The sequence below is a fragment of the Pleurodeles waltl genome, chromosome 3_1 (genome assembly GCF_031143425.1).
Source record: "Pleurodeles waltl isolate 20211129_DDA chromosome 3_1, aPleWal1.hap1.20221129, whole genome shotgun sequence".
Lineage (NCBI taxonomy): Eukaryota > Metazoa > Chordata > Amphibia > Caudata > Salamandridae > Pleurodeles > Pleurodeles waltl.
In genome coordinates, this window is record NC_090440.1 from 1,885,708,305 (window position 1) to 1,885,731,073 (window position 22,769).

General features: G+C 43.3%; 1 protein-coding gene across 2 annotated transcripts in view; it reads right to left on the bottom strand.

Annotated features, from left to right (window-relative positions):
* Window positions 1-22,769, bottom strand: part of NRP2 (neuropilin 2) — a 163,916-nt gene that overhangs the window by 47,914 nt on the left and 93,233 nt on the right. For both annotated transcript variants that reach the window (XM_069225987.1, XM_069225988.1), the window contains exons 5-10: window positions 21,666-21,821; window positions 19,624-19,793; window positions 14,182-14,337; window positions 6,271-6,415; window positions 2,211-2,551; window positions 1,334-1,478 (exon numbers count right to left, since the gene is read on the bottom strand). In XM_069225987.1, the coding sequence (XP_069082088.1) occupies window positions 1,334-1,478; window positions 2,211-2,551; window positions 6,271-6,415; window positions 14,182-14,337; window positions 19,624-19,793; window positions 21,666-21,821 (1,113 nt within the window). The remainder of the gene's footprint in view (window positions 1-1,333; window positions 1,479-2,210; window positions 2,552-6,270; window positions 6,416-14,181; window positions 14,338-19,623; window positions 19,794-21,665; window positions 21,822-22,769) is intronic.

Consider the following 22,769-nt stretch of genomic DNA (forward strand, 5'->3'; position numbering starts at 1 on the left):
CACAGCTGGCGCGGTCACTCAGGGCGTGGGGCGATCAATGGCGGCGTGACGGATCTAGGAGGCCTGCATTAAGCAGGGATTGATGGGGGCAGCAGCAAGAGAGAGACTGTCAACCCCGAGGCAAGCCACATTTCCATCAACAGGTTCCGGTACCTCTAACTTAACTTGAGTGCAGCAAATTTTTGCTGCCACTCAACATTTTAATAAGGGGATTACAGCAGCTTTGAAATCTTAATTACAAATATAGTGAGAGACAGAAATTAAGTTGCAAAGACAGGCACAGGGCATGGGGTACTTTTCTGCTAAACTTCCTCTGCGCGGAACTAGTGTGGGGGTGTAGTGATGTGTTGGGTGACGTATGTGGCAGATGTGGTTTTTCAAGGGGAAATAGAAGCTCTTCATCAGGAGACATCTGGCACGCAGATCCAGATCTCATCAGATTTGCTTTCAAGGAGTGACCCCACCCCATGCACCGGAGTCAACGTCAAAGGCAATTTGTGGCCTTTGCTGTCCTCCCTGAAAGAGGCTCAAAAGAAAACCAAGCTTTCCTATGTTAGGCATGAGTAGTTCAGTCATTTCTGGTGTATTTAACATCAACTCATGGTGCTCTTTGGTAGGTGTGAGTTGCTAATCCAGTCACGGTGTATTCACCACCAATTCTAGCTGTTCCACGTGAGCTGTGAGTAGCTTATTCAGGCCTGGCCTATAAAACACATATCTCAAGCAGTCACATGTGAGGTGGGAGTAACTCATCCAGATTCGATGTTCTCAACATATATCTCAAGCTATCCCATAGTAGGTGTGAGTAAACCCATCCAGACTCAGTGTTTTAACACATCTCAAGCTAGCCCATATTAGGTGGCAGTAAACTCATCCACATTCTCTGTATTCAACAGGTATCTCATATGACCCTGTGTTAGTTGTGACTAGCTTACTTATACCTGATTTATTGAACACGTATGTCGAGCTATCCCGTGTTAGGTGTGAGTAAACTTCCAGATTTGGTGTATTCAACACGCACCTCAAGCTGCTCCGTGTTAGGTGTGAGTAACTCATCCAGATTTGGGCTGGACAAGGAACTATTGTATGCCATTTCCAGGCGTGTCACTGTGCCTGAAGCCCCTGCACCAACCTTGCAAAGCACAAAACTGTTGAGAACAAAGATAGCACTTCCAGAGTGTATTAAGCTCTTAAAGGAAAGGCCACAACTGCATTCTACTGGGGACGAGATCCTCTGGCTCTTGTAAGTATAAACATGAACACTATCAAATACACATCTGCAGTCAATGCCACAGTAGTATGCAGACTATCCAAATTAAATCTAAACTCTTACCCATCAAATCACAGCCAAGAACTTCCAGCCGCATCCCGACTCCAGCAGGAGACCACTTTTCTGGGTAGACTCGAACATATTGTGCAGGTACGGGGTCAAACATTCGGACCTCTGGGGTGTCATAATGCATGTTTCCTTCAAACAGCTGCAGGAGTGACAAGGAGAGGTACAACGTTCTTGTTATTGTGCTCGACAAATGCATCTATAGGGAGAGCATCAACCCACATCTACAGAGTACATCTCAGAATACACCTGGTACTAAGTTGAATATCTGAGCTGCTGTAGAGGAACACTCATTTCACACTGTCTCCTGCAGAAAAAACGGCCATGAAGCATCAACTGCTGTGAGAACTGAAATAGTGATATTTGCAGCAGGTAGAAGAATCGGAGAGGTAAGTAAGACTGATAAAAATCAGTATGCTGTGGCATAAGCTACTCCTTTGGATGTCAAACAGCCTGACTCGAGTCAGACTACATCCAAAATGCTTGAGAACCATTGCCTTTAAGAAGCCTTTAGACTCTCGTTAGAAGCTTAAATCTCTCGGAACTGGTGGTAGTCTCCATGGTCCCTACAGCAACAACATAAATTCCTATAAATGGAACAGATATACACAAATCTAGCCCAACAAATCCAACCCAAAAAAGGATAAAACTGCCTCAAATCTCTATGAAATTGACAAATTGTCTTGGAATATCTTCTGGAAACAAAATAACTATTTTTTTATGGTGGACATACTATGTTACCTGAATTATGTTGTTTATCAATTGCCCACACTCACTCAGGACTTGAGATCTTTAAGTTATTCTGTCGCCCCTCACTTTGCTGAAGATACCCGAAACATGCAGAAAGGGTGAAAGAATCACAGGTAGGTCTCACCTTAACTTGCTCCTTCTTCGAGTTCTGCACGTACTCCCAATCCTTGCCGTTCATGCCGTATGCTAATTTGAACTTCCGCACAAAGGCCCGGTTCTCCATGGTGTCACCCCCTCGTGCCCCCTGGATGATCACACCTTTCACTGTCTTTGGCACGCCCAGGTCCACCTGCAGCCACTCCTCTCCGGGAGGTGGGTTGGGGATTTGCGGAAACCAGCCAGAGCGGCTGCTGACCAAGCGGGCTGTGCCTGGAGACCAGACGTACTCCCTGCTGGATGAGGCTGTGATCTGGGAATCCGAGAGCAGGCCTGACAGCATCCCCATCATGTTGGAACAAGGGGAATCTGCGGAGAGAAGTGTGAGGTAAGGTTTCAGGTGACCATTGGCAACATCAAGGATCAAACTGCAGGGGCAAGAATGCAGACTAAGGACAGAGTGGGAGTTTTTCTATGAGTTCACAGTCCTCATGCTAAATGTAGGCCGTCAGTCAGATCTGATGCATCGAATAAAGTTAACAGATAAAAGTAGTATTAGATTTTGTCTAGAAGTAGGTAAAAAAAACACTCAACACTGGCCAAGAGTGGTCTGGTTATTTTCCTTCCAGCCACACATGTTCGCCTGACACCTGACTCAAATTAGCCCACACTCAAAATCCTTTTGGAGGCATGAGTCAGATGCAAAAATCTCAATTTCCCCACAGGCCAGTTTGCCTCAGCATGAGTCTGCACTAACGATTTATTAAAAACAAAGCATCAGCGGCACTTGCAATTGAGCCTTCTCCAAACAGGCCTCCACAATAACTCAAAGTAATCAATATTGCCAGAAAATCAATAATAGAGCCAATTTGGTGGAGATTGCAATTGCGAGCTCAATGGAGCATTCATAACCGGTGCCGGCTATCTGCACCAGCCAAAGACAAAATTGTTTATTCTGTCCTTTCTTTAAATGCTGTGATTTAATATTTTCTGAGAAGTCTCTTTCTCATCCTGGAATCCCTTGGGTTTCTGTACATATAACCTGGTCTATGATGTTGTCTGCCATTAAAGAGGATATATTTTAGACTACTACTAGAGAAGAAAGCAGGAATTTACACCAGAATGGTTACAATTGGTCACAACACACTACGTTCTTTCTGAACCGGGTAAAGGCTCAAAGAGTCTTAATATTTCGGTAAGAAAAAAGCAACGCAAAAAATGCCCACTCTCTGCAGTGGAAAAGAAGCCTTACCCAAGGCGAATGCCAGACCACACTAGACCTCTGACTAAGGGTCTTCACCCCAGAATCAAGGAATCAAAAACAAACAGAAGGCGATCTTGTAGGGACCACGGTATGGACAATTCCACTGAGTGAGCGTTCCTCTGTGCAGATTTGCAAACCAACACCAGCCTTAATTTTGGGGTGAAAAACATTGATTAAGGACTGCGGTAGAGGGTAATGTTTCCACGGTACCGGGGGTGATGCTTGTCTTTCAAGACAGGCAGTAAAACGGGAAGCCTGGGTGGGTCCAACAGCCATCATCAGCAGGACTGTGTGTCAGGGAGGATAAGCTGAATAGAAAATCCATATCACTGAGCTTACTGAGGGTGGACATTTTTTAGAGGCTTTTGGTATCTGGTTTCAACTACATTTTTTAAAATTATAGTACTTAATGGCAGTAATCAGTGGTGTAGCCTGTCCCTTGCCTAAGGGATTTTAAGAGCCCAATGCCTTTAAAGGCCACAAAACAACACGCTTGGCTCCTCAAAGCTTTCAGACTGATGCAAAAGGGAGAAGACCATGTATTCTGCTGTTTCCTGAGGATGTCGAACACCATACCAGTAGAACTCCCATCAACACCACCCCTTCTCCATGTCAGCAACACCTCATCGAAATGCAACTGCCTTTTGCCAATCTCTGAGCCTTACCTGAATTGCTAAGATCACCTTTCATCCCCTTCTCCCTCTGTGCCTAGTCCTGTGGTTTGAGCTGATAAATACCTCTGTTCCACTCTTAAATCCAGTGAAACTCCCCTCTACTGTTCCCCTCAGTCGACAAACTGTACTGTACCTACTAACCTATGTATAGCGCCCCCTCGATTGTTGCTAGGCCTCTGCTACATAAACCATCATAAAAATAGAGATTGCCCAATTTTCACATAGATTCATACAATCTATACTAAAAACAGAGCAACACAGCATGGTAAGAAGTAATTAAGGTTAACAGACACAAAAGCCCAGGTTTTAAAGCATGGGGAGTTAAACAGATGAAATGGGAGGGCCACATCTCACAAGGAAACTCAGCCACAGTTTCCAATGTGTATGACTATCGAAGCACACCAGGGATGGTCCAACAAGGAGCCTGGAGGTACTTGTTGCCTCAGACAGATGACCATAATGGCTCTCTTTGCATCACAATATGAATCCTTTAAACGGGGTTTCTATGTGTGGCAGCTTCACTATCACAAATGTTGACCATTTTCTTCTTGAATGTTATATCTATGATTATCAGGATACAAATGGTGCTGTTCAGTGCCACTGGCACCCATCACATCTGTGAATAAAATTATTGCTAAGAGGATGAAACTCCTAAAATACCCAAGCAGCGAGCAGCAGCATTTGCTAAATTAGCATTACAAAGGAGCCTAAGTCACATTTTCTTTAAAGGTAACCTTTCGTGGATCTTTTTAATGGTATGTTAATTGACGACTGTGTTTGTGTCACTGTCATTTTTAAGGGTTTTTTTGCGTTTTCAGTTATTGTTTTTTAATTGCTCAGAAAGTTCCTCTATGCTCGTGAAGAAAATAGACATTTATATTGTTTTCATCACTTTTTATACAGTAAAAGACAAACAAAGAAAGTATGATGATGAACAAAATGTGTAAAAACCAAAAATGGATGTTTTTTTCCTATGCAAATCAGCATTCATCTGTGCTAAGTGCTACATTTTGAGAATGGATTGAAACAATGTTCGGCAAATAGTAGAATACATTTTAAAGTGAACATAGTATGGAAATGGGAGTCGTTTTTCAATTGTGGCAGGATATGGTGTAAGGATCCCCATCTTAATTAAGATTGCCTCTGAAAATCCATTTTCAAAGGTTTAACTTTACTATTTCTTCCGACACAAGATGGAATTGAGGCAAATGCTGCTCACAGTTTGAAAACCCCATTGAGACAAGGTGGGAAAAGCATATACCATTTTCAGAAGGAAATATTCTAAATTGACAATACTCTTCTCTGTTGACAATGTTAAGGAATATTATTTCGTAGACTAGGGTTGTGATCGTGTGCAAATCGCTGTGTCAGTGCAAATCAGATAGGTGAAATGGTTCTGGGCAATTTGAAATCATGCTAAATTCCAGTGTTACATGCTGTGCACAATACTGAAGATTTTGTGAAGTCACCATGAGCTCTAGCACCATGCTTGCCATGACTCACAAGGAAACTCACCAACAGTGTCCTACGTGGAGGACGATCCCGGTAACAGATCTTTGCAAATGTGTGCACAACACAAACCCCCCCAGAACAACCATTTCCATTGCTGTGGACCACTAGGCATGGGGTTTGAGGATATCCAACCAAAATATTTTATTGAACAGTTTATATTTCCATTGGTGACAGACTATGAATTACTCTGGGGCCTATAAAAGTGGATTTCAAAATATAAGACCCAACAGAGTTGGTGAGAGTTGGGGTGTCTGCCAGCATCAACACACGCCGATGATCAATAGTTGGGGGAAAGGAGGTGGCCGGACACGGAAAATAGTGCACTCTCCAAACCAGAGGCACAAAGAAACTGCATAATTTCCCTCATCTTCCCTTCATCTTGGAAACTATAACAAAAAGCACGTAAAAACTGCACGTGTTAGCGAAAAAAATAATCAGGACTGGCTGGGGGTGTTGCACCTGACATATCGTACTTGGTAGCAATGCACCTAGCAGGGGTACTTGGACAGAGAAAATAACAGCTTGATGTTGTACTAACAGGATTTCAGACGCTGGTTATTTGACTTAATCATGATTCTGTACATATGAAATGAGAGGGTGCAGTTAAAATGACAACAGAGCAGATTATTTGGCCGAACCTGTAATCTGGCACCCATAGAGTTCGATCCTCATGGCTATGCCACTGTGCCAGGCCTGGGGACGGATCCGAACAAACCGAGTCAGCACAGGCTGGTGAATTTTGTTCAGCACCACTTCAGAGGGGTCGGTGTTCGCTTGGAAAATCTGCGTATTAGGGCAAAAGATAAAACAAATATTCAGTGAAGAACACACAAAAAGGATAACAAACATGTTGAAAGAAAAAAATACATTGCAGGGTTCTTGAATACAAGGCAGGCTCTGATCCCCATAGTGCCACCCTCTACACGTTGACCTCAGTGATGCGCCATCAAGCCTATGCTTCACGTGGCATGTATCCTCCAGTAGCTCAGGAAACAAGCTCACACTGTCCTGAAAACCTTCAATCCAAGATGGCTGCTCGAGGGGGGTTGCTCGAGCAGATGGCCAATCAATACGTGCCATATGGAGTGGTTGAGCTTTCTTCCGCTCTCCTTGTGTCATAGCTTGGCACAAATTGCTTACATTTCTGCTTTTTGTTTCTTTGCACGATTGAGTCCAATCGTCAATCCTGTGTACTGTGAACACTCTTCAGAGCACTGCGTAAGAGAATGAGGCCATAATTCCACTATGTGCTCGAACAGGATGCATTTCCTGGATGTGGGTGACACGTTAACCATGTTTTTTATTTTTATTTTAAATTTGGACTAGACAGAAATCGTTGTTTGAGTTCGCATGTGTTTTTGAAAGAAGAGGAAAGAAAACAAAGAAACTGGCAAACAAATCTACATGAACTACTAAAAAAGTCTATTCCTCGTCCCTCTTTTACTCACTTTCTCATTTCAAATCTGCATGTTTTAAAAAAGAATGACGAAGCCTACTGCCATCTTCTTTGCTATGCTGCACCAAGATGGCTAAACATTTTTCTTAGTTGTAAACTTTCGCCCTGCGGCCACCTTTGACCTGTTTCTATCTTTTTTTCTGTTTGTACCATGCAAGTTTATAAGATGCTTGTTTCTTGCGTCTTAAATGCCTCCCATTGCCCACACACTGGCTGCCAACCATCATTACTCTAAGCTGCAATATGTCACATATGAATAACCTCAAAACCTGAAGTTAACAGATGGACTGGTTAATATTAAATAGAAGATTTCCAGACAGGCTGCTGTTTCCCAAACATTAGTGAGGGCTGAGCGGTGAGGGAGTCTGATTAGGGATCAGTTGTTGGATATTCAATGATCTCCTAAGGGCTATGTGAGGATCCATTTGAGGCAATATGGTAGTCCTCTGTGGCCATGTGCATAGCCCACATACTACTAGGGGGCTACGTGTGGCATGTGAAGGTCAGATGGCTGCTACGTGATGGTCTGCTAGAGCTATGTGAGACTTTACAGCGAGCTATGTATAGGACTTTTAGAGCTATATTGAGGATTTGAGGAGGGCTTGTTGTAAGATATATCAGGATCCATATGAAGCAATCTAGGAGTTTACTGGGGATGTGGCTGCATTTGTGGGAATTATGTGTCCATCTACTGGAGCTGCATGAAAATTGTTTCAGACTGTGTGAGGGTCTCCTGGGGACTGTGTGGGTGTATTGAGGTTTATGCCAGGCTACATTGGAGCTACGTAGTTTCTTATGAGTTACATTAGCTATAATTGGCCTCCAGCGTTACTTTCCATTAGATCAACTATGACCGTCCCAGCCCAGGCACTCAGCTCACACTCATGGAGCAGCACTCACCTGCAAACATGAGCTTGCGCACAAATGACCTTTTTTCAAGAAGAAGAGAAAAGCACCAGGGAGAGTGACATTGTTAGGAAGAGTTAAGCTGAAACCAGTAATGTAGCAAATGCAGGAAAGCCATTACTGAATTAAGAAACCTCCACCATGAGCCACTCCAGGGTCACATTCCCTCCCATAGCCTCTACATCTCACCACTTCCTCATTCCACTTTATCCCAGTGAAGTAGCCTCCTTCAGGACTCCCCTCGTTCAAAGGAAACACACTATTAATCAGCGAGTCTGCCACATTGTAATTAATTCAATGCAGAATGCGCAAGAAAGAGATGGGATGTGCCTGGCTGCTGCATGCTAGTTCTTTGGCTCCTATAAACTGTTATCCATACATTACTTTATTCTGCAGTATATTTTTTGATGTGCATGTGTGTATGCACGTACATTTACTTATATACATGGGTGTGTGTATGCACACACGTACAGAGACATCCCACATTATTAATCTACATTCGTTGCAGTAGCTTGGGAATCCTGCCAAGGAATCGTCAGAATGGAAGGGAGGATAGCTCATTAAACCCCCGCCTTGCTTTTTGGTCATGATCTTAAGATTTTACTTTTTAATAGTCAGGTCTTTTTTTGTACTCAAGTCTATTTTTCAGGCAGGGATGATGTGCATTTCATATTGCCTCTGGATGGATTGGGATGATCTTGGCATATGTTGGTGCTTTATTGATAATAAACGTTCCCTGCAAGATTATGTCACTGCCTTCCGGTAGAATTGGCAGACCTTGGGAGCTAGCCTTCTGAGAGGACGTTGACAATCTGAAGTTACCAAAAGGCCTGCTATACTCTGGCTCAATGACTCTAAACTAATGCATGTATTTTTTTCCTTATTTGTTTCTGGTGTTTGACAATGATTTCATATTGTGGCCACTTCAGAGCGCCCATCAGGGGGCCCAAATTCGGCCCCATGATCATAAATATCTGTAAAATATGGGAAACTCAGAGACAGCATTCTGTGTATGCCACTATCTCTCATTGGAGCAGTGGGCAGTTATAAGGCGGGGGCACATGTCAGAGGTGACAGACTTCCAGGTGTGTCAGTAGAACCAAGGTTCCTGAAAAAAGGTTTTGAAATCCTCCCTTCAGTGAGTGTCTAATCTGGAGTTTAAATGCACAGGCCTTGTTCACTTGTTCAAGCAGTGCATCTACGTAGAAATCAAGAATTCAATAAATTTGCTGTGATCGGGAAAGTATCTTTAATAGTCATGAAAGACGGTTCTTAGCAACAACAATAAGAAAAGAAACAAAACTCCTGCTGTTTTTCGGCTCAGCTGCAAATAAAAGCAGCTCCGACATGTCAAATGATGCGCATAACATGCCTGTTCACGCAGTGATTGGAAGCGAGGAGCCGATCTGGAAGCAGCAGTGTTCTGTCAGGCGGATTTATTCAATGCAGCCTCCATATTTATTACAGAAACTGAAGAATATCCGAGAGTAGTGGCTTGAAATTCTTTCCGGCCTGGCTCTATTACACTTACCACATGTTTACATTTTACCATCTGGAGTCTGCCTGTGCTCTACTGCCAAGACCTGAGGGTAAGGTTTACACTATAGATTATATGTAATCAGGCACATAATGCTCCATCTACGACTTTCATGTATCCACCCAATGCATTTTGGGAGGTGTAGTTTTTCCACTGTTTTAATCTAATTACCTCATATTAGTTGAATCAATTAGTTTAAGAGCCTAAGTCAGAAACTTTTTAAAAGTAAATCCAGGAAATGCAGTGACATTAACCTATCTGGAAAACCAAGCCTGTGCAGTATCTTTGGCCTGATCCCTCCGTGGACTCATGTTCTGTGCAGGCCTCAGTCATGGGAAGGCTGTTCTAGGCTTCTGCCCAAGTCACCACTAGGTAGACAGTGTGGCGGAAAACAATTTGTAACGTTTTGAGCCCAACACTAAATGGAAGAGTGTACACACCATGTGATTTAAATCTACACACACCTCAAACAATAAGGACCGGATACATAGAAACTGGGTGGAAGGAGCACACACAGCAGTGATCCACAGGTACACGGCGCTACGAACAAGGACCTATTGCCTGGGTAACTGGGTGGAAGGAGCGTACACAGCTCGTGATTCAGCTATGTGCGCTCTGAATATTAAGGACCTCTCGTGGGGTACAGAGAAACTGAGTGGGAAGAGCGCACACAGCACGTGATTCACCTACAGGCGCTATGAACAATAAGGACCTATTGAATGGGTCCAGAAATGGCAAAATGCCACAAGTTGGGCACTGCCCTGCAAACATACATGCCAACCATGATGAGACTGCATTGTTTTTTTGTTTTTTTTTAAACGGCTTGATTCTGCCACTTACGCACATCTTTCCTCTCAAACCCCGGCTCTTAAGAAACCCTCATAAGGTGGGTGGGGCAACATGTTTATTTTTATTCAATGAAAAGCGGAACAAACAGCCAATAGGTGCAGAATTTATCTTCCACGCAAACCACCACAAAACAACAAAATGCTCTCAAAATGACCCCGAAACAACACAACTGGAGGAAATGTTTTGCAAAAACCATGGAAAACTAGTTGTGAATGCGCAAATCACTCACTATCTGCTTTTTCATGTTTTACGGTTCAGCAGGCTGCTTCTCCCAGGCCTGCTCATAACCTCCGAATGAGATGGGCTGGAAGCAAAGGTATTTAAATGCTGGTCAGAAGCACCTTTTAACAAAAATGTGAGCATTACTGGTATGTGATTGGCTTAGTGGGCAATAACAAGGTTTATTGTCCCGTGTGTCAACCGTGATGGTTCCCTGGGAACTGGCACCAGATGGGAAGAGACAGTGGGGCAGTTTGGAGTTAAGCACCCTACAAGCTCCTGCCTTTTTTACTTCCACTTCTCCCTTGTCTTCTCTGCAGGCCGCAGAGCCCGTGGCGCAGCACCTGGCGCTGGGCCCACCATGCTCCGGCAGTAGTCGAGTAATTCAGGGAAGGCTGTAAAAGCCTGACACGTATAATGCGTGCGTACATATATCTATATGCAGGCCTCCTCCGTGGCTCCGGCTCAAGCTGCGGCAGATTTTGACAAATCTATTTGGCACGGTTCGCTCGGAACTCTTTCAGGGCCGGAGCAGGGCAGTCAGTCACTGCCGCACTGTGCTGCGCGTGCAGCCTGTGCCTGGAATACTGAGGCGCGCGGGGGCCTTTCCAATGATGAGCAGGCTGGTTAGTGCAGGGTGGGAGCGGTTGGGCGGGATGGGCTGGTGCAGCAAGGTGCGCACGTGCCCCAGCCGGCCGTTTGTTGGAAAACGCGAAAACAGGAAGTCTAGCCGGCATTCCAGCTACCCACTGTCTAGAACGCCCCTTTCCAGTACGTCACACACCTGGGGTCGTCATTGTTACACACTTAATATTCAGATCTTACTAAGTGTGGTGATTTGTGTTGCAAAAATTGTTGGACAGTTTTCCTCTTGGAATGTAAACGGATGGAATTCTAAACTATTCCGCCCAGCACTGGCCCTCACAGAGAACTCATTACAACCACGCAGGGCGAAAAGGAGCTGAATTACCGAATGCAACAGTAATGGGCAGGAAGAGGTCCTTCACTCGGTGGCTCGCCATATGCTCAGAAGCTGAACAGTGTGAGAAGTGGGAAAAATTCAAGAATTCCAAGGTAATAACGTTTCCACCCATGCCTAAATCTAAATTAAGTGCTACAAGGTTTATGATGGGTGGTGGACCCAATCTCATGCCCCCTACAGCTTCTGTGAAGATTATTTTTTTCCGTAGCCCACGGACAGAAGGGAATCCAGCTTTTAGACAATCACGGCATACATGTTATCATGTCCTGTTTTTGACACTCAAGTTGAGGATGTTATACCTAAAAACTCACCAATAATCAGAAATATTGAACTTTGAAGTTATTTAAAAAAAATCTGTTGAGCACAGAGGGGTATGGTGTACTTTGGAACAGCCATCTATGGCACATCACTCGTATTCCCCCCAAAAGACTTTCGTGAAAAATAAATGCAGGACAGCTACAAGACGAAAACAAAGAGAAAACGGCGTTCTTTGGTTCCAATGTTGAGAGATTTTTAGTTTGAAACACAACTAATTCTTCCACTTCCATGTCACACACATCCCTAGGCATAGGAACCTATCCCCCCAAGTCTAATCTCTTAATGCTGCTTACCTTTTCAGAAAAATAAACCATAGCAATAGGGTCAAAAGAATGTTTTGCCTTATTCCTTCCATTGGTAGCCTATTGCCATCTCTTTGTGGGCTGGACTTTTATTTCCTGTTTTGACTTCGGTGTCAAGAAGCTGCTGTTTGACAAGGCAGAAACTAATTGCAAACATCATTCTGTAAAAAGCATCCCTTGCACGGTTGATGTAGGCACCTCGTCTATATTTCTTGAGGCAGCCCCAGGTCCTTCAAGACATCCGGTGTACCACAAGAATTCCTCCTCACCCTCCTGTTACATTGTCCTCAATCGTTCCTTCCCTGCTGCTCTGCCATTGCTTGCCAGCCATGTTCACCCCATGTAAGACCCAATGCCTACATACATGCATCTAAGCAAAGGGCTGCTTTTAGGATTTCCCAAGAATGTGGGTAATACTGCTGCTTTCTGCTTCTTTCTGCCTTGGTGTGTCAAGAAACTTTGACAGTGTTGGTCAACAGGAGGCTGCATCTTCCCCACTCTTCCCTCTTTGCTAGCGCAGCTGAAACTACACCAGGCAAATCTACTAATGTATACCGGACACAGACTTAGGATTCAACAAACATCTCATACTTAACGGGCAGGCAGGCCAGTACTGCATTGTTTCCTTTCTGGAATGGAAAACCTAATTCTCCTCACCCCACTTACAAGGACAAGTTAAAAAAAACACGCCATGCTGGCTCTCTCAGGCAGCTGCAGATGGCTGGGGAGCCTGAGGAGCCCATACATCACTGCCAGGCCTGATTGCGATTGCAGATCCCATATCCCTGACACATGGAATCGCAGTCCGTTATGTATTGTTCTCTTTAGTCTCCGGGACATTACACTCCCCTTGGAGGGACTCCTGTCCTTTTATTTCCAGGGCCCGGCAACTCCTGAACTGCATCTCAGGCGGTTAAGAGACTGTTGACGCGATGAAGAGTAGAGGGTCTGGGGCAGAAATTTGTCGACAAGTCTCATACGCACGCGGAGCTCAGGCTGGGAAAGCCTTGTGCCTTCTTCATTTGTAGTCGTAGGACGTACACCGCTGCAGAGATTTTCTCTCTCTCTCTCTCCCTTAAGTGGGAAGCAGCGCACAGGTGGAAGCGGGAAGTGAAGCTTGCTGATAAAGGCTGAACTCAGCACTAAGCCTTAGTCACCTTGGGATGATCATCTATACAGTAACTTGGGTTTACAGTATGCAGTCACAACCATAAGGCCCTATAATTATGTTATGTTATGCTGTCATTAACATCTGTATAGCAGTTTCAACCATGGCAATAGCAGGTAGCTCTTTCTTCATCTGAAAGCACATTGAAGCAACCACTAAAACAAACTTCTGTTCACTATTACTTCAATCACTCGCCACAACCCTGTTGTACGAATCATCTTCCAAGCCAGCCTATGAGCCATTATCCTATAATATTCATCATCAATCGAATCTATCACTAAAAAGCTTCCATAGTCTCTATGATTCCAACCAATTGCTATTAAGCTTCCCTTTTCATCATCTCTCAAATCAGTCACTAAAAACCATGAGCATACGTCACCTACCCTAACAAAGGACAAAAAGTTTGTTCCATGAACACTATAGTAACCTCTGCACTATCACTCTAATCAGTCACTAAAAGGCCATCTTATTCACCAACACACTAATCAATCATTAAAACACTGTCATAGTCATCTGCAATCAGTCATTAAAGTGCTGGCATAGGGACCATCAATCCAAATTATCATTAAAATTATGACCTTCTAACCATGTGAAACATGAAATACGCCTCGACACACACACCATCAGCACATACAATCAGTATATCCCTGCCATACTCACTGTCTGTCTAACTAGCCACTAAATACTACACTACACATCACCAATTTAAATACTCACTAAAATGGTGTTCCATTCAATGGCAATCAAACTAGTCACATGGCTCTGTCCCTTACACCATCACTCCGACCAAATAATTAAATACTGATACTTACTTTGTGATTTTTGCCATGTCGGAACATCATCCAGTCCTCTCCATTGGTGCTGACTTCCAGCTTGTAAGATTTGACGTAATATCCAGTCTGCGTTTCTCTCGAGATGGCGCCCTGAGTAGCAATGGCCGTCAACAGAGTCAGAAAACGAAGATCAACCTAAGAGAAAGAAGGCAAAGGAGTATGTCAAAGTTTATCAAACAAGCCAAACCAGAAATTCTACTGGCACAGCGAGCACATGGGATATTGCAGGACCCACGAGAGACTCTAAGTACCAGAGTGAAGAACTGATGATAGATATCAGGATTTACCAGTGAATCAGTGTACTTGTCAATTTTATATGCATTTTATCACATTTCGCTCTTTAAATGTAATTCTAGCCAATGCCTTTTGAATCATTGACACAAACTATATTCCCTTTTTCACTAGTGGCCAAGATGTGATCCCTAAGGTTTATGATTAGACACATACATAGTTTATGGGTTTCACTTAATTATGGTTGTGATTTCAATATGATTTTGCAGCCAATATGTTTATGTTCATTTGTAATTTTGAGGGCACACAAGTGGAGTTTTTTGTATTTTCCCAGGGAAAGATCAAGAGGATCATTTGGTACAATTCTGATTCTGAAATTACAGGACAGCATCATTTGTTTTTTCATGGATGAGGCTGGTTTAAGTACGAAAAGGATTAAAGTTGCCTATTGTGGCAATGGCAATTAATTGTATCAGCAGGTGTGCTCACAACCCGGAATGTCATATGGATAAAATTGAGTTAGTACTACTAACATGTTGATGATGTTGCCTTATAAGGAGTGCATATGTACATGTCAATAGTGGATGGAGAAGTTCTAATTTGTTGTTCCTGATACTGAATGGTGAGTAGCAAGCTCATGCTGACTCCAGTGACCACCTCAGTCCAAGACTCCAGTCTTGAAATTCTCAACTACAAATAATTGACTTCAGGCGCATAAGTCTAATTAGTTCTCTAGAGGCGAAAACAAGATTTCAACAGCAATGCATTTGTCCAGCACACAAAAGTCAAGAGTTTGAAAAAGTGTCCTGGAGATAGTTGGTCACCCTTAAGGTGACAACCCACAATGAAGCATGTATTGATAAAATGTACCATTTACATAGTGCACACTTCAAAATCTTCTGAAGGCTTCATCACTGATGGCATTAGAATTTTAAGTGCTTTGCTGGGTACTAAAGGTCTCATTCTCAGCAGTGAATCAAAAATATGATCCACCCGTACAGATCAGGAGTCACAGGTCTGTGGAAATCACTGCACATGGTAATTACTGTTTTTTCCCTGAGCAAATTTCCACGAAAAAAAACAGCTGAAATTTGTCTAGGAAAAAAAAAGGTGGTGAAAAGTTAAAATATATGGTAGTCGGAGCAGAAAACACAGATCTGTGGGTGGTGAAAAGTTGAAATAACCAGTAGTCGGTACGGAAAACACAGATCCTGTATATCATGCCTCATTAAATCATGTAGAACTTGTACTAGGTAGTAGTAAAAAAAAGGCTTAGTAAAACGTTACACCCACCTGCTTGTCTGCGTCCACCCACTGCTAAGTTTAAGTATTTTCCAATTAAGGTAATTACCACATTTCTCTCATTACACCGAATGACCAGGCCTTTCATTTGAAACAATGAAAGGGGAAAGGGGCATGTTGCCTGGTACTTGAGCTATTTTTCTGTAACCAATTTCTACAGATTTGTGAAACTTACATCCTACACAATACATTTCATTGAGTTGGCCTCAAAATCTTTTTCTCACTAGAAGGTCTGGGAGGATGGACACCATAACAACGGCTCTCCTGTGGTTTATGGAGTCATGAAAGGCTGGCTCCCACCTAAACTCTACCCAAAGTGGCGGATGGTTGTGCTGACACTGTGCCTGCCATTGCAGCCTGCCCACCGCAGCCAAGGGGGAGATTTAGAATGCTGCAGCCTGCTCTGCAGAGCATCGACTCACTCCCGCAGCCACCTTTAACATTATGCAGTTCGTCTAATGGCTGCTGCAGTGGAATTCACTTTAAATAAATGACATTACTTGGAACGCAGGAAGGCGGGGAGGAGACCGGCTTACAGGGAACAGTGGGCAAAAGGAACACAAACATGGTGCATTCCCAGCTCAGCACACACTAAGCACTCTGGAAAAAATGTCACACACCAGAAAAGCCTGCATTAAAGCAGTCTCTGTATGCCAAGATCAGATGTATTCCTTGCGACTGATAAGGGGGTTCAGGAATGTGCAATTATGTGATTTTGAAAGTTTGTTCTATAGTTCAAAAGGGGTCATGGTACCCGCTGACAGACGCTTCACAGTCGCTTACTATTGTGAGCCGGTTTCCTAACTCTAACTGTGATTTTAAAGCTATAATAGCCAGACCTGCTATCTTTGAAAATACTATGTGAGAGGGGATGAGGACTTGAAGTGACGAAGTCTGAACAGGGGGCGGGGCTGTCAACTCCTCACCAGCTGGCCAACCTCTGAGAGGGCGGGGCTTTGAGCCAGCCTCCCTGACAAAACACATATCAAAGGCAAAAGAGGCTGTTGCTGGCATAAGGTTGTAAAATATCTGATGTACCTTGGCTGCCCAGAGCCTCCCCATCCGAATATGAAACCTGCTCTCTGCAATGGTTTCCAGCTCACTCTGCGCACCCAGTGTGACATAGGCTGTTCACTAGGAGACCATATGAAGAGTGCCGCTATCACGTGACACACAGTGGCACCCTGTGATTTGGCAGGTCTGTGGAGGTGCTCTCCGACTTCCTAAAGGGTAGGTTTGGTTTTGCACTGGGGCAGTCACAGAGCAGCTTAGTGCAATCCTGGCTACAGGTCAGGGGAGGATTTCAAACTTTCTGCCACACTACTACTCCAACCTCCTCACCACACCAGAATTCTGAGTTAAAGCACAAGGACAAACATCTCCCAGAAGAAAAGCCAATACAAAGGTACTTGTTGCCATGAGTGAGGCAGCAATGTGCTGCCTACCTGTTCCCCAGAAGTTGGAATATAATTTTTATTTAAGGGGCTAAACTGGCCCACTCTGCTGGAAGTGCTCATCAAAGCTGCCATCATTTTCCTAGAATTGGCCATTGCCGAACACCCACAACACCAACCAACATTCACCAGACACTAACCTAATCCAGCAAGGGCTTCCTCAGGCACATATGGGTCCAATTCAAGATGCAAAATGCCCATCTCACTAAGATTCTGTTTGTTTCTACCATGTGTGCAAAGCTGTTTGTAGGAGCCTACTATGGCACCGCAGCCCACCAGTGACCCTCTCCAGGTTCCTAGCATCCTACTACATTAAGATGCTGAGTCTAGTCTTTTGGAAGCCCGCCTACATGGTTAACACCAGGATTCCAAAAGACTAGATTCAGCTTCAGGATGTGGTAGGATACTAGGAACCTGGAAAAGGTTCCTAGCAAGAACGCCCACCCTAACCCCTTTGACAAAACTCCATCTCACAGCACAGGTTGCAACAACATTTTTTGCCACGCTAGGCAAAGTGACATCTTGGCACCCACTTGTAATAGCAGTCAGGCCATATTTGATGCGTCTAGAGACAATCGTGTCCCTACAATGGCAGCAGCTCCCATAGCAACTGACTAGTAAGATCCTAGCACAGAACTGACACCATAATCAATGCACATCAGGTTCACAGGTGTATATCACAGCACACATAGAGCTCAGCCCACTCCACCAGCTTTCACCACCATATCTCATGAACCTGACCCAGTCCATCGGAGTCTTGCCTCCTACATCCGGTTAGGGTCAGACTGGGCACTTCAGGTGGCACCTTTTGAAGTATTTGTTGTTTCTTCTTTGACTCTTCAAAGTGGTCATAAACATCTTTATGAAAACTACTTTTTATTCAGTAATCATCTCCACTTAGGGATGGTGCAAGAGGGACCAAACACAGTCAAAAAGTGACTGTAGTTCTCCATTTACCATTTATTATACTTATATCTTTTAACCCAGAATATTTGTCTCCTTAACATGCTCAACATTTCCAGTTTCAAGAGATGTGCTATTTCTCTTTAAGTGACAATCATTGCCTGCTTTCGCAATTACCTAAAAAGCAGCTGATTCTAGTCAACATGTCAGGAGTTCTCTGGGGTTTTATCTAAGCTACATTCCTAGTAAAGCAGACTGAATCAGTCCTGCCAACAGCTGAAAATTCTCACCCGTGTGCTTTGGAGAGAATCACGTTACTGACTCCAGCCGACGTTCAAGTCTCCAGGTTTTCTCGTAAGTCAGACCCAAGATATATTGCATTTAGTATTTTAATAAGAACAAAATTTAATGTTTGGAACAGTTTTCATGCTTCCTTTCCAACATCTTGTGTTCTTGTGGAAACCTAGAGCAGCATTTTACAAAATCTGTGTGTTTTTAATTTCTTACAGATTTGTGAAGTTTTCCTACATATATCTTCACGCTTCTTTTGAAGGACCAACCGATTCTTTAGCCGTCTCTGACGAGTATATTTGTAAGTGTCTTATCACTATTGAATGGTTTCCGAGACCTTTTTAAAAGAAAATAGAAACACATGAAACTATCTAACAGCCGTGTTTGACCAACTTAATTTTATAGAACACGTGGGAACACTGTTCATTTTTACATGACCATCAATGGATTTATTTTTACAATTTTTCAGTGATTTAATCCTGTTCTGTTTTTAAGGCTAAACTGCACGATAATTTTTTCTTTCTCAGCTTTTAAACATTTTCAGCAGGGGAAACCACCTGTAGTGCTCCTGCACTGCTAGTCAGTCTAGAATTTTCAGAAGTTTGGTTATTTGAATCATGGTTGGCGTCCCACTGTTAATCCCAGTGTCACTAAACTGCACCATGAGGTTGGGTCACGTGGATCTTGGAGCTCGGTTCAAAAGGTGGCATGGACTGAACCTGATTTCTTCAAAATTGCCATCACAACATTGGTCCCTTCTGCCTGTCGTACAACTGTGCTGGCCTGCTCAGGCAATCCATACACCCCTCCCTGTCCCACCTTTCCTCCACACTGCTGAGACCATTATTGTGGCTTCCCAAACCTTGCAATCCTTCTACCCTACTTGTGCAACACATGACAAAGTCCAAGTGGAGATGTGAGCTGAAGTGGTGACTGAAGGTAGTGCTTCATTAGAAACTGCCACACTTCAATGACCTGTGTAGAAGCTGGTGGGACCTATTGAACTATTAGTATATTTCAACACAACCGTCAAACAAAGAACATGGGGGCGGGGATAAGTCTCCATATGTGGAAGGGCTCCTTGATTTTGCATGGTATTTTTCTGCTCCAAAATTGAACAGAAGGTTCTGAGTTGGCCTTTAAAGTTAACTTAAGCCTTTGCCATGTGTGTAAGAGTGTCAGCCCCTTTTTTCCCGTGACTGTGCACAGTCACCACCTCTCCAGCAGGTGGCTGATGTACCTGAAGATATTCCTTATTGGAGTCAATGTTGGGCGTCCATCCATTGTCATCGCTGTTGAGCCGACTCTGCTGCGCCGTCCACCTCATGTCGGTGTAGGTCGAGGAGGAAGAGATCTGCTCGTTGGAAATCCTTCCCGATTCCATTCCTAGGGGCACATTACACTGGAAGGCTGGGAAGTGAATTAAAACAGAGAGGCACATCAATTTCAATATCTCCGATCATTGCACATCTCTGGAACGGTCCCATACAGCAAACAATGTCCAGTTGTGGAGGCCACATCTAGTGAATTGTAGCTGGTTCTAAATATTATACATTGAGTATAGTGTTCAGTTTTGGATACAGCATCTGAAACATGAGGCCTATTTCTGGAATGTGAAGTATTGAATCATCCAGTTCTAGAGGATATATTTGGAGGATGAGGCTGTGCTCTCAGGGTCACATCTCAAGGATTGTGTCTGGTTCTCAAGCACAAATCTAGAGTAAGGTGCCAGATCTGGAAGCCACATCATCAAAAAAAAGAAACACGGGTAGTGGCAGTCCAAATGTGATGCACCAAGATGGTGGTTGGTTTAAGTAAAGGTTCTGTGAGGAGGGTTTATATGAATTTTAACCTGTTCAGATTTGAAGAAAGGAGATATCAGGGAAAAGGGAAGGGTATTTTAATTTCTAAATGTTATGAAGGCAGTAAATAAATTAGGTGAGGACTTTTCAACATAACATGAGTATTTGAAGACTGCTTATAGAACCCTACCAGAAAATAATAGATATTTATTGTAACCATTTTGATGGTACTACTTTTATCAACTTTAGAATGATGAAAGACTGAGTGGACCCACAAACATTCAAAACTGTGATTATGGAGTCAAACACAGACCTCTGCGGTGGATGCGTTAATCCACTGAACTATGAGACGCAGCTTCTAGAACCACAGGTCGTAACATAAGACATATGTGGGGCATTACAAAAACGCTATTCACAGAAGTGGTTCTCTTTGCACAGAACAAACTCTGAAAACTCTAGAAGTGAAGGCAACAAGAAATGCATGCATAAAATGTCTGGTATACACAGCCAACAGCCAACAGCCATTGCTCATTTCATGTATCATGAAACTTCAGAGATGCGCCGGGGCTTGCTTAGTTACCACTTTTACCAACAAGTCAGTGGGTTAGCTTTTGCTCTGGTAAACATACTGGCATTTGGCTTCCCTGGGTTACCTCTCCGAGCAGGTTAAGATACGTGGAGCTGTATGGGCACCCCTTGCGCTTCCGAAGAAGGCATGGTCATGGAATCAAAGGATTCTATGTATGGTGACAGATGAGGACCTCCTGTCCAGGTGCAGCTTGTGGGCCTAGGCTCATTCAGGTATTGGCACACTAAACCTTGGTGGTCTCTGTCTTTACAACAATCGTTTTCCAAGCACTGAATGGTACTCAGCTTATCAGATTCATAAGCACAAAGGTAGGAGTACATCCATCAGGATATTTATTTGGTGAATGCATTAAGCCAATGAGATACCTCACTGTTATTTACCATCTCGGCCAAAAAAAAGCGGAACAAATGGTCTGTTGGTCTTGGGATGCATTAATGAAAAATGCCTAGTTTTTGTAAGGGCAGGAAATGCACATTTTTTGCAGCTGTGATTGCTCTTTGTTTTAGGCCAGAAGCTGCATTTCATGCCAAGGTTTATTTCATGTGACAAGAATAATAAACACAATTCTTTCACATCAAGAGGTAGAATTCCTCCTCTGCATTACCTTTTACTGGACATTGAAATCGGACTAGACATGTTTTTGCCTAAATACAAATCATCTTGATTCCCCAAATGAATTCATAGTTCACATAGCCGCTCACCCTGGTTAAAGTAAAAAACTGACAAAAAAAAGTGAAAAAAATAAACAATGTAAGCCAGAAAGTCAGTGGATATGCAAGATTTCTAAACCAGTTCTAAATTATTCTGCTAAAAAGTAAATTTGCACTGCTGTAGGATATGGTGGATACAATGAGAAGCTGGTCTTGTCTGCGTTGAGGAACAGCCACTTACCCTCTGGTGTCTCCTGAGATGTCAGGTAGTAACGTGCGGAGAATCCATCTTTTGCCACTGCCATGTCAGTGTGGAAGGAGAGTGAGAGAATGCCAGTAGAAGATCGGATCTCCGATGGTGTCTTGGTGCCACAGTACCGGCCAATCAGAGGTCCCACTGTAAGAAAAATGAGAATAGTGGCCATTGTGATTCCAGGGAAAATGCTTTACTGTTGTTTAATTTGCACAGAATGATTGAAAGGTAGTTTTATAAGATGATACATTTTTAGGAGAGTTAAATTAATGACATTCTTTCCTTCCTCTATTTCTATGTTTTTTTTCTTCCGGAAGTGCAAAGAGGGCCTTTGGACATGTCCATCTACCTGCTAGGGGAAAACGTTTTTTCTGAATTGGAGTAGACCCAATACCTCTGGCTTCCTGCATTTTGATTCCTATATCAATATAGTTCTCCTGAGAGTTGTTCAATCCCATGAAGACAACTCTACAGAATTTTTAGTTCTAACCAGATTTCTTGCAAAGGAGAAACATTGGCACTTTATTCGAATTTTTCAAGTAATTCATATTTTGTTTTATTTTTTCACTAAAAATCGTTGTTTTTGTCCTAAATTGGGAGAATTCCTTCTGTGAATTATTAATTATTGTATTACAGAAAGCAGCCAGCCAGGGACAGCATACACTCGTTAATGCATACGCATTTGCAAAGTGCCTTTGTTATGACAAGGGTTGCAATGCATCAAAAAGTAGCACATTAAGAAATGTTAGAGGAACATTGGGGGGGTGGGTAGGGGTGCGGAGGACCATCAGACAACCCTCTGCTCTTTCTCATTCCCACAGCTATCACTTGCTCAGTGCAGTCTGTCCCCATGGACAGGTTACCTATGTAAATGGTTGCTGAATGACAAGCGCAGTTGGTAACCTGTATTTGCTATACAGGTGCAGAAGAGATCATAAACCGCTGATGCATTTTCTTGAGAAATGCACAAAAGAAGGAACAGCCCTTTGCTGCACCTTTTACTTATGATCATAAAAGAATTGTAATGTTGACACTGTGAGCCACAAAGACATGTATTACTCACAATATCCCTTTGGTACATTGGACTTTTGC